Here is a 13,173-nt window from a genome sequence, read left to right as displayed (position 1 = left end):
AGCCACATCCCCAGGCCCTTCCAGAAGTTTTAATAGTTTTAACTTTATTTGGGTCAGTGATCTGTTTTTATTTAGTTATTTTTGTTTGTGATGTGAAGAATGGATAAGTTTTGCTCATTTGTTTGTTTATGGTATTTGAATTGAGTCCAGGGCCTCACATGTGGTAGGCTAGGCTCTGCCACTACCTAAGATGCATCAACATCCCATATTTTTTCCTATGAATATCCACTTATTCTAGCACCATTCACTGAAAAGATAATCCTTTCTTTACCAAATTATCTTGGCATCTTTGTCAAAATTCAATAAATCATACACATATGGATCTATTTCTGGAGTCCATTCTTTTTTTTTTTTTAATAATTATTTTTCAGTTCTCGGCAGACACAACATCATTGTTTGTATGTGGTGCTGAGAATTGAACCCGGGCCGCACGCATGCCAGGCGAGTGCGCTACCGCCTGAGCCACATCCCCAGCCCCTGGAGTCCATTCTGTAACACTGATTCTTTACTATGACACAGTGTCTTTTTTTTTGAAGAGGGTACCAAGGATTGATCTCAGGGGCACTTGACCAATTGAGTCACATCCCCAGCCCTATTTTGTATTTTATTTAGACTCAGGGTCTCACTGAGTTGCTTAGCACCTTGCTTTTGCTTATGCTATTGAACTTGAGATCCTCCTGTCTCAGCAACCCCTTATCCCCACCTCATCCTCACCCCTGCCTCAGCCTCTGGGATTACAGGCATGTGCCACTGTTCCTGGCCACAATGTCTTGATTGCTTTATGTAAGTCCCTGACTTTTCAAAGTTGTTTTGACCATTCTTGGTCATTTGCATTTCCCAAATGGAGTTTGGCTTTTGTGTATCTTTTTTTTTTTTTTTTTTTAAACATTTATTTTTTAGTTCTTGGCGGACACAACATCTTTGTTGGTATGTGGTGCTGAGGATCGAACCCGGGCCGCACGCATGCCAGGCAAGCGCGCTACCGCTTGAGCCACATCCCCAGCCCGCTTTTGTGTATCTTAATGTATTTTAATTTTATTTGATACATAATACTTGTGTGTATTTGTGGTACAGTGTGACATTTTAATTCATGTATACAGTATGTAATAATAAGTTGCAGGTAATGGATTTATCTGTCACTTCAGGCCTGTTTTGTTTGTGTTGGGAACATTCAAAATCTTTTTTATTGGCCATTTAAAAATAATTAATTGTTGCCAACTATATTGTATTATAGAACATTAGAAATTATTGTTAACCAACTGAACTCCAGTACTCAATAGCCATTCTTTGTCCCTTTTTCCTCCTTCCTCCACACCTTTCCCAGGCTCTTGTAATTGATATTCTATTCTCTCCTTATTTGTGATCAGTTTTTTAGCTTCCACATGTGAGTGAGAAAACACAGTATGTTTTTATACCCTTATTTCAACCTAATATAAAGTATTCTAGTTTACCCATGTTGCTGCAAATGACAGAATTTTATTCTTTTTTATGTTGGATAATTATTCCATTGTGTGTGTATATGTTTTATTTATTTATTTGTGTGTTCATCAACACCTAGGTTGGCTGTTATGAACATTGCTGCAGTAAATATGCTATTACAGATGTCTCTTTGACGTACTGATTTCAGTTCCTTTGGGTATGTTCCTAGTAAGGGGAATGCTGGACTAAATGGAATCAGTTTTTCAATTTCTTTTTTTTTTTTTAAAGAGAGAGAGAGAGAGAGAGAGAGAATTTTTTAATATTTTATTTTTTAGTTTTCGGCGGACACAACATCTTTGTTTGTATGTGGTTCTGAGGATCGAACCCGGGCTGCACACATGCCTTGTGTTTTTTTTTTTTTTTTTTTTTAATTTTCAACAAGCTTTGTTAGTTTATGTCTTTAAGGAAATTTGTCTTCCAGGGAGCAGTGGCACATGCCTGTAATCCAGGCTACTTGGGAGGCTGAGGCAGGAAGATCATAGGTTCAAGGCCAGTCTTGGCAATTTAGTGATATCTTGTCTGAAAAATTGAAAAAGCAAAAATAAAAAAAAAATCCAATAATATTGAAAAATAAAAATAAAAAGGACTGGGGTTCCTAGTGTTGCAAAAAGAATTTAAAAAGAAAAAACAAATTTGTCTATAAACTTGTTTTTATTTTTCTTATTTTTCTTTTTAACTTTGTTAGGGTCTGTAGTGATTTCTTCTTTGTCATTCCCAATGTTCATTTGAGTCTCCTGCCATTTTTCTAATCAATCTGACTAGAAACTTTTTTTTTTTAGTTGTTGATAGTTGTTTTTATTTATTCATATGTGGTGCTGAGAATCGAACCCAGTGCCTCACACACACCAGGTAAGTGCACTACTGCTTGAGCCAAAGCCACAACCTCAGCCTCCTGACTAGAGAGTTTTTAAAAATTTATTTATTTATTTTTTAGTTGTTGATGGACCTTTATTTATTTTATATACGGTGCTGAGAATTGAACTCAGTGCCTCACACATGCTAGGCAAGTGCTCTACAGTTGAGCCACAACCCCAGCCCCTGACTAAAGACTTTTTTAAAAGAATATTTTAAGCTGTAGATGGACACAATGTGTTTATTTTATTTATTTTTTTTATGTGGTGCTGAAAATCAAACCAGTACTTCACACATGCTAGGCAAGAGCTCTACCACTGAGTCACAATCCCAGTTTGACTATAGACTTTTTATTTTTATTTTTTATTTTTTTAAGAGAGAGAGAGAGAGAGAATTTTTAATATTTATTTTTTAGTTCTCGGCGGACACAACATCTTTGTTGGTATGTGGTGCTGAGGATCGAACCCGGGCCGCACGCATGCCAGGCGAGCGCGCTACCGCTTGAGCCACATCCTCAGCCCCAAACTATAGACTTTTTAATCTTACTGATTTTCTCAAAGAACTAGCTCTTGGTTTAATGGTTATTCTGTCTTCTCTTTCACTGATGTTTGTTACTGTTATTCTTTTTTCTCTGCCTACTTTGGGTTTAATGTTCTCCATTTTAGTTTTTTTTTTCTTATTTAAGTGACAGAAAAAAATTCTGTAATTTATGTTTACTATGTGATGATTTGATACGTGTATACATTGCATAATGTTGAAATCAAGGTAAATATATCTGTCTCTTCAAACACTTTTTATTTCTTTGTGGTGAGAACATTTAAAATTCTCCTGTCTAGCTTTCTTGAAATACACTGTTCTTACTTAAGATGGGGAACTTAGATGCATTTAAGATCATCTTTTCCAGTGTGTTTAATGCTATAAATTTCCCTGTAAGTGCTTTTTGATAAGTGCTCTTTCCCTGTAAGTGCTGTTTTGATATGTTTTAATTTCAGTTAAAAAACTTTCTAATTGCTCTTGTGATTATTTAGGACTGCATATTTAGTTGCCAAATATTCAGGGATTTACCAGAAATTGTCATGTTATTGATTTCTAATTTTATTCCATTGTGGTTAGAGAATATGTTTTTCAATGTTTGAATTCTTTTAAACTTTGTTTTATGTACCAGAACATGGTCTGCCTCAGCCTCTCAAGTCACTGGGATTACAAAGGCATGTGCCACCGCACCAGGCTCTACTCCTTTTTTGAATTATAATTATCTGGTGACATTGCTAAACTCATTTATTCTAGGCATCTTGGGTAGATTCCTTGAAATTTTTAAAAAAATTTTCTTTTAGTTGTCAGTGGATCTTTTATTTATTTATTTTTATTTATGTGGTGCTGATGATTGAATCCAGGGCCTCACACATGCCAGGCAAGCACCCTACTACTGAGCTACAATTCCAGCCCCTTCTTGAAATTTTTTACATATTTAGTCAAGCCATACAAATATAGACAGTGTTACTTATGTTTTACTAATCTGTTTGCCTTGCATATTTCCTTTTTTGTCTTATTTCACTGGCCAGAACTTCTAGCACTTTGTTCAATAAGTGTAGTGAAAGCATTAACTCTTTTCTTTTTAAATATTTTTTAGTTGTTGATGGATCTTTATTTATTTATATGTGGTGCTGAGAGGGCTGGGGATATATGGTTCAGTTGGTAGAGTGCTTGCCTCTCATGCACAAGGCCCTAGGTTCAATCCCTAGCACCACAAACCAAAACAAAACATATATGTGGTGCTGAGAAGCAAACCCAGTGCCTCACACATGCTATGCAAGTACTCTTTACTGAGCTACAACCCCAGCCCCCTTGACTCTTTCCTGATCATAGGGAAAAACATTTAGCTTGTTAGCTGTAGATTTTTTTTTCTTTTTTTCTTTTTTGGGTACAGGGGCACTCAACACTTAACCATTGAGCCACACCCCAGCCATTTTTGTATTTTAGAGACAGGGTCTCACTGAGTTGCTTAGAGCTTTGCTAAATTGCTAAGGCTGGCTTTAAATTCATGATCCTCCTTCTTCAGCATCCCAAGCCCTAGGGATTACAGGCATGTGCCACTGCACCCAGCAACTGTAGATTTTTGGTAGATGCTCTTTACCAACTCATGAAAATTTCTTTCCACTCCTGTTTTCTGATTCTTATTTTTTATTGTGAGCAAATGTTGATTTTTGTCAAATGATTTCTTTATCAAATTGATAGGATCATCTGATATCTTTAGCCTGTTAATATGGTAATTTACATCGTATAATATTGAGTTATCTTTGCATGACCTGTAATAAACTCTATTTGATAATGGTATATAGTTCTTCATATATATTGACCAATTTATTTGCTTATATTTCATTCAGGGCTTTTTATATCTATACTTATGAGAGATATTAGTCTGTAATTTTGTTTTTGAACTGTCTTTGTCTGATTTTGGTGTCATAATTAGATATGTTAATTCATTTTCTGTGTTTTGGAAGAGATTTTATAATTTTTTAATGTTAATTCTTTTTTATTTTTAATTAAATTAAATTATTTGTTTTGGTAACAGGGATTGAACCCAGGGTACTTAAACACTCATTTATTTATTTTTTATTTTGAAACAAGGCTTGACTAAGTTGCTTTTAGGGTCTGTCTAAGTTGCTGAGGCTGGCTTTGAACTTGTGAGCCTCTTGCCTCAGCTTCCCAAGCTGCTCGGATTATAGGTGTGCACTACCACACCCAGCTGTTTATTCTTTTTTTAAATGTTTGGAATTTTCTAGTGAAACTATTTGGATCAGGAGATATCCTTTTTCTGGGAGTTTTAAAAGTACTAATTCAAATAGGTATAGGACTACTCAAATTATTTTTTCTTGGGTGAATTGTGGCAGTTGCTTTGTTGAGGTATTGGTCCATTTATTCTCAGTTGCCTTTATGTCTGTAAAGTTAATCATAGAATTTCCTGGGCTGGGGATGTGGCTCAAGTGGTAGCGCGCTCACCTGGCATGCGTGCTTTTGCGGCCCGGGTTCGATCCTCACCACCACATACCAACAAAGATGTTGTGTCTGCCGAGAACTAAAAAATAAATATTAAAAAAAAATTCCCTCTCTCTCTCTCTCTCTCTCTCTCTCTCTCTCTCTCTCTCTCTCTCTCTCTCTCTCTCTCCTCTCTCACTCTCTCTTAAAAAAAAAATAATTTCCTTATTATCCTTTTGATATTTACAGGATCTGTGTTGGTATCCCCAGTTTCATTTCTGATGTTGGTAAACTTAGTTAAAATTTTCCCTTTCGGCACTGTTTTACTTCTGTCCGTATTTTAAAAAAATATGTTGTCTTTTAATTTACATTTAGTTCAGTGTATTTTTTTATTTCCCTTGAGATTTACTCTTTGATCCACAGATTATTTATATGTGTTAATTAGTTTCCAGGTATTTGGAGATTTTCTATTATCTTTCACTTATCAATGCTGTTTTTTATTCCACTGTGGTTGGTGAGCATACTTTAAATTTTTCAAGGTTTGTTTTATGCCTCAGAATATGGTCCGTCTTGTATATGTTCTGTAAGCACCTGAAACAAAATTTGTATTTTGCTCTTGGTGGGTGGAGTTGTTTAAGTGTTGATTAGATCTGGTGACTGATTAAAAATGAGTTCCATATATTTGCTCATTTTTTTGTTGAATTGTTCAATAAGTTGTTGACAAAAAAATATTGAGGTTTCCATCTCTAAATGTTGCTATTTCTTTTCACTCAGTTATATCTGAGTTTGATTCATGTATATTGCAGTTCTGTTTGATACAGGTACACTTATGATTGTTGTGTCTTAATGGGTTGATCCTTTATATTATGTAATGTCCTCCTCTTTGGTACTGGTCTTTGCTCTCCAGTCTGCTTTATTTAATGTTAACATAGACATTCCTGGGTTTTTGTTTGTTTGTTGTTTGTTTGTTTTTTTGATTGATGTTTCATACCATGTCTTTTTTTGTCCTTTTATTTTCAGCCTACCTGTATCATTACATTTGAACTGAGTTTCTTGTATAGTTAGATCATGTTTTTAAATTGATTTTGTCAATCTGTGTCATTTTTTCTTTTTTCCCCTCTAGTATTGGGAATCAAGCTCAGGGCCTTATACATCCAAGGCAAGTGCTCTACCACCAATCTTTTTTTTTTTTTTTCCCTGAGATGGGATCTTTGCCAACTTGCCTGGGCTGGCCTTGAACTTGCAATTCTCCTGCTCAGCCTCCTGAGTAGCTAGGATCATAGGGGTGGTCACCATTGTGTGGCAATGTGTGGCTTTCAACAGGTATAGTTAGAATATTTGGACTTGATGATTATTGATGTATCAGGACTTAAGTCTGACATTTTATATTAGTTTTCCCTTTGTTTTTGTTTAATATCTTGTTTAATATCTGTTTTCTTACTCCTGTATCCATCTCGGTTACTTGAATATTTTTTAGACATATTCAAAATTCCACTTTGATTTATTTATCATGTTTTGAGTATATCTCTTTGTTTAGCTATTTTAGTGGTTGGTTGTGCTAGGTATTATATTATACAATAGTCACTCTCCTTATCTTGTTTGTTTGTTTACATTTCTAGATTGAACTCAGACCCTTACGTGCTAGACAAATTACTCTCCCAATGAGCTACATCCTCAGCTCTACAATTTTCTTAAATATTTCCCTAACATACCTTTAAAACCATGTGAGGCAATGTTACAATTTTTGTTTGATAGATTCTTGGAGTGGTAAATGCTTTTATTTTACTTTTCTTCAATTGAAACCTGAGTATTTTTACATTTTGTTTTGATGTATGGGGTCTTAACTAACTCTGTTTTAGCTTTCCCTGAGTTATCTAGGCAGAGGAAGTGAAGTTATGCCAAGGTAGAAAAAAGCCCAGGTTCCCATTCAGCTTCCAACGTGGGGATTAGGGCTTTCAGTTGCTTCTGGTGGAAGTTCCAAGTCCCTGTGTGGTCTCCACTGACACTGCAGTGGAGTAGCTTTGTTACCACTGGGTGATGGTGAAAGTCCTGACTCTGTGCAGCCAGGTAGAGGAATGCCTCTTCATTAGTTGTTGAGGATGGTCCTCACATGGTCTCCATGACCAGTGTGAGGTGGGGAAGGGACTAGCACCTAGTGTGGGGGAAAGTTCCAGCCCCCAATCTTTCTTCTCTAACAATAACCCAATGGATGTGTTTTGGGGTACCTTATTAGAGTCCTGTGAATAGAAGTTTAGGCTCTTCACTTGGCCTTTGCAATATGGGTAGAGGTGAGGCAATAGTTTTTATGTAGTGTTTGGCTGTGCTTGGTGGTGTTTTATGTGATGGTTATTTGGGTGCAGCCTTAGAAGGAGATACAGGAGAGGCCCAGGGAAATAAAGATGATTATATTCACAGCCCCTGGGATACAGGAGGCATTGCATGCCACACAGGGCCATGTGGGAAAAATACCAGGGTGGTTAAGAGGAATAAAGACAGGAATGAGGGAAAATCATTAGGCCAAAGCCCTCATTGAGGTTTCCAAGTAAGGCAAGGCAGGGCAGGGTGAACAGTTTGCATTGGCTAGTTTTAATAGTTGGGGTAGGTGCAGAGCCATAGATGGGTGGTCCTTAGTTGCCTGGGATCTGATCCTGGGATGATTAATGAACAGGAATAATGATTCCTGAGTTGTACACACCAGACAGAGGAGGATGGCTCTGGGTTGTTAATTTGCATAGCAATGGCATGCTCCTGGCTGAGCCCTTTCTAGTCTTTTAAGAGTTGGAAGGGATAGTCTCTTCCCCAAACAGAAAAGTTTTTAAAGGTGTCACAACACTGTCATTTACAGAAAAAATATACACATGTGTACACACAAAGGCCAGAGTAGAATACTATTTCTAAAGTTGTCTTTTATAAAGCAGGGCTGTTCTTTTCCTTATCCTTGGCTGGCAAGAGAGCAGGCAAGCTTTCTTTGGGGTTTGCTTTGTGCATTTGGTTGCTTACTTCTTCAGCTCCAAGTCTGGAATATCTGAAGGTCAGTGAAAATCAGGGAACTACTGCCATTGAGTCCTGAGGTCCCTAGTGTATCTTTTTTCCCCCCACTAACTTTCATAGCCTTTTTATGTTTGTTGTATGTAAATATTCAAAGTTTTGTTTGTTTGTTTATTGTTGTTGTATATGGCAGGAGGAGCAGAGAAAACTATCCTTATGCTATCTTCCCAGAAGTGGAACTATTACTTTCATTTGTGATGGATGTGGGCATCATCATTTTTCTTTCACTACGTGAAAGATGTTACTGCAGTGTCTTCTAGCCCATGTGGCTTCTGACAAAAAGTCTGTTACACTTTTCCCTTTGTTTCTTTATATATAATGTTTTTATTTCTAGCTGCTTTTAATATTTCTATCACTTAAACAGTTTGATCTTTTTGTAGGTTTCTTCATGTTTCTTCTGCTTGGGGTTTGTTGAGATTCTTAGTTCTGTGCTTTCACTTTTCCATCACATCTGAACAACTTCTGGTCATTTTAAAAAACTTATTTTTATACTTCACAAAATAACATTTTTGGTGTAAAGTTCTTTGATTTTTTTTTGTTGTTGTTCAAGGGATTGAACCCAGGGGTGCTTAACCACTGAGCTACACACCCCCATCCTCTTTATTTTTTTTTGTTTTGAGATAGGACCTGGGTAAGTTGCTGAAGCTGGCTTTAAACTTGCAATCCTCCTGCTTTAGCCTTCTGAGCTGCTGGCATTGTAGGTGTGCATCACCATGCCCAGCCAAGTTCTTTGAATTTTACCACATGTAGGTTCATGTAAGCCATGACCTCACCTCAGTCAGAATACAAAATCATTCCATCACTCTGAATACCTCCCTGTGCTTTCTTTTTTTTTTTTTTTAAAGAGAGAGTGAGAGAGGGGGGAGAGAGAGAGAGAGAGAGAGAGAGAGAGAGAGAGAGAGAGAGAGAGAATTTTAAATATTTATTTTCTAGTTCTAGGCGGACACAACATCTTTGTTGGTATGTGGTGCTGAGGATCGAACCCGGGCCGCACGCATGCCAGGCAAGCGCGCTACCGCCTGAGCCACATCCCCAGCCCCCTCCCTGTGCTTTCTGTCCCTTTGTAGCTAATTATTTTTTGACATTTGTTCTCTTCACCTTCAGATGCCAGTCAAAAACATGTATTATGGACAGCTTGAAATTGTTCACAGCTCGCTGGCACACCTTTTTGTTACTATTACTGTTTTTGCTCTGTGTGTCATAATGAATGTCTTCCAGTTCACTAATGTTTTCTTCTTTCTGTAATATCTAATCAGTTATTAATCCCCTCTGGTATATATTTTACCTCATAGTCTACTGTTCAGGTATATTTGGGTCTACTTATATGCTTCTCTTTAATGTGCTCTTGCATTTTTCACTTCCTTGCACATCTTAATATGTGCATAATATCTTTTAATGTTATTGTTTTCTGATTCTGTATTCTATATCATATTTGGAGTCTTTTTTTCCTTCTCCCTTACTGCTGGTCATTCCTGCATCTTTATATGCCCTATACTCTTTGATTGAATGACAGACATCATGAATTTTATATTGGGTACTGGATTTTGTTTATTCCTGTATATATTTTTGAGCTTTGTTGTGGGACATAGTTTATTGGAAATAGTTTTTTTTTTTTTTCAAGACTTTTAAGCTTTAATTATATAGATTATGGGAAGATTTAGGCAGAACTTCTCAACCTTGGTACTATTGACATTGGGTCAGGTAATTCTTTGCTGTGTGAGGTTATCTTGTGCTGTGTAGGATGTTTACTAACATACCTGCCTCTGTCCACTATATGCTGGTTAGCACCACTTAGCATGAAACAAGAATCATTTTCTACATTTTTTTTAAAAGTTAAAAAAAGGAAGAAGAAAATGCAGTAGAGACCACCATATGTGACCAAGAAAGCCAAAATATGTATATAGAGATTTCTTAACTCTGCTGTGAGAAACGTTCTTTTACCAGTTTAGACAACTGGTATTATAAGAAAAAAAATCCTTGTTTTCCAGTACAAGTTTCAGAACTTGAAAAGGTATGATTTGGGTCTGATTATATGTCTGACCTTGGGCAAATTTTTAACTCTGAGCCATTTTTCCTCTCTCATAAAATACAGCCAATGTATACTTATTGCTTTGATTTGTTAGAGAATTAAATGAAAATGAATAAAAATAACCCAATGTACATACAGTAGCTGTTACTGATATTTCATCTCAGAAGTGTGTCCCTTATTTGTAGTTTCCTATATAGTCTTATTTTACTAATATGGAGGATTAACATTTCTCTTTCAGGTCATGCAGAAGGATTTTGCATGATGTGTACAATGCAAGCGCATATTACCCAGGCACTGAGCAATCCTGGGGATGTAATTAAACCAATGTTTGTCATCAATGAGATGCGGCGTAAGTATTAACTATTATAGTTTTTTTTTTTTTTTTAAAGAGAGAGTGGGGGGGGGGAGAGAGAGAGAGAGAGAATTTTTAATATTTATTTTTTTTTTAGTTCTCGGCGGACACAACATCTTTGTTGGTATGTGGTGCTGAGGATCGAACCTGGGCCGCACGCATGCCAGGCGAGCGCGCTACCGCTTGAGCCATATCCCCAGCCCCTAACTATTATAGTTTATATCAGTGTTTTTTAGCTAGTTAGCTAGTTATTTGTCTTTTTTGCTTTTTTTTTTTTTCTCTTTTAGATGGATTCTTATTGCCTGGGCTGGCTTTGAACTTCTGGGGGCTCAAGTGATCCTCTTACCTCAGGCTCAAGAGTAGCTGGGACTATAGGTGTGCACCACAATGCCTGACTTTTAGCTAGTCTTCATGGCCTAAGATTAAAAAAAAAAAAAAAGGTTCCTGAAGTATTAGAAAACAGACACGTATTTTTATCATACATGGCAATGTCTTATTTTAATAACAAATTTTGGGTTAAACATTTACTATGTATTTGTTACTACTTATGATACTACGTAAATATTTTATGTTTTATTTTTTTTGATACTGGGGATCAGACCCAGGGGAACTTTACCACTGATCTACATTCCCCAGTCCTCACTTTTTTTTGAAATAGTGTCTTACTAAATTGCTAAGGCTAGTCTTAAACTTGTGATCCTCCCGCCTCAGCCTCCTGAGTAGCTGGAATTACAGGCATGAATTATTATCCCTGGATTGTATAAATTAATTTGAAATATTAATGCAAAATATAATAAGCATTCAGTTTAATATAAGCAAATTTTAAATTGTTTGAAACTCAATTTGTTTATAAAATTATTACCTTTTTCCTGAGGCTTTTTTCTTCCAGATAGTTGGAATACTCTTGATATTATCCCACAGGTTTCTTTAATTTTAATTAGTTTTAATTTGGTGGATAAATAATACATTGTACTTAGTGACAGGAGTTGTCAAAATTAAGGTAATTAGTCTCAAAGAAAAATTTAGACTACTCAGTGAAACAAATTTATGGATACACTTCACTCTTTTCCACTTAATTTTAAAATTTTAAATAGGTTGAATAAAATTTTCTTCTGTACTTTTTATGTGCTTTTTGTAGTAAACTTTATATTCATTTTTTAAATTTTCTTTTTTAGTTGTAGATGGACATAATATCTTTGTTTTATTTTTTATTTTTAATATTTATTTTTTAGTTGTAGTTGTCAGTTCTTTATTTTATAATTTGTTTTTATGTGGTGCTGAGGATCGAACCCAGGGCCTCACCCGCGCTAAGCAAGTGCTGTACCGCTGAGCCACAACCACAGCCCCTGTTTTGTTTATTTTTATGTGGTGTTGAGGATCAAACCCAGTGCCTTACATGTGCTACGTAAGCACTCTACCACTGTGTCACAATCCCAGCCTATACTCATTTTTAATATAAATTCACTTTTAATATATATATTCATTTTATTTAACCAAGTAGTAATAAAAACTGAGTGAAAATTTTAAGAAACCTACTAATTTTTAATCTGTTATCTAACTGGGTAATTATAAGGGTGCATAAGTATATAGTGAGAAACTATAATCCTTTCTCTTAAAAAGCTGCTGAAGATTTAATTGGTTCTTAGCATTATTGACAGGCCAAAACAAACAGTGCAGAAATCTTTAAAACATTGTTGTATATTGGCAGAATTTTAGCCAAGGCAGGTTTTGATTGTTTGTACCTTTACTTATTTATTTTTTAATTTTTTATTTTTTGGTGTACCGAGGATTGAACTCAGGGATACTTAACCATTGAGCCACATTCCCAGCCCTATTTTGTATTTTATTTAGAGACAGAGTTTCACTGAGTTACTTACTTAGTGCCTTGCTTTTGCTGAGGCTGGCTTTGAACTCTCAACATCCTGCCTCAGCCTCCCCAGCAGCTGGGATTACAGGTGTGTGCCACTGCACCCGTATTTATTTTTATTTATTTATTTTTATACATAAATTTATAGTAGGCATGAATGATATTTTAAACATAGTCTTTAGGAAAATATCACTGCTCTTGGCTGGAGCGGTGGTGCATGCCTATAATCCAAGTGACTCAGGAGGCCAAGATAGAAGAATCACAAGTTTGAGACCAGCCTCAGCAACTTAGCAAGGTCATAGTAAAACTCTGTCTCAAAATAAAAAATGAAAAGTCCTGGGGCTATAGCTTAGTGGTAGAGTCCCTCTGGTTTAATCCCCAATGTAAAAACAAAAAACAAAAACAACAACAACAAAAAACCAATTAAAAAACCCCCTCATTGTGTTTGTGTTCTGTATGTATACATATATCCATAAAGCACATCACAGTTGAATCAAGAAATTGCCATTTTTATAAGTCAAAATTGGTGGAATATTAGCAAATTTCATGATCTGAGAGAATATATGTTTA

General features: G+C 35.9%; 1 protein-coding gene across 4 annotated transcripts in view; it reads left to right on the top strand.

Annotated features, from left to right (window-relative positions):
• The window catches only part of Usp42 (ubiquitin specific peptidase 42), a 45,893-nt gene that overhangs the window by 11,731 nt on the left and 20,989 nt on the right, over window positions 1–13,173 (top strand). For all 4 annotated transcript variants that reach the window (XM_078023686.1, XM_078023687.1, XM_078023688.1 and 1 more), the window contains exon 4: window positions 10,623–10,733. In XM_078023686.1, the coding sequence (XP_077879812.1) occupies window positions 10,623–10,733 (111 nt within the window). The remainder of the gene's footprint in view (window positions 1–10,622; window positions 10,734–13,173) is intronic.

Source organism: Ictidomys tridecemlineatus, chromosome 10 (genome assembly GCF_052094955.1).
Source record: "Ictidomys tridecemlineatus isolate mIctTri1 chromosome 10, mIctTri1.hap1, whole genome shotgun sequence".
NCBI classification, from domain to species: Eukaryota; Metazoa; Chordata; class Mammalia; order Rodentia; family Sciuridae; genus Ictidomys; species Ictidomys tridecemlineatus.
The sequence above is the reverse complement of the archived record's forward strand: the minus strand, read 5'-3'. Positions and strand labels throughout refer to the sequence as shown.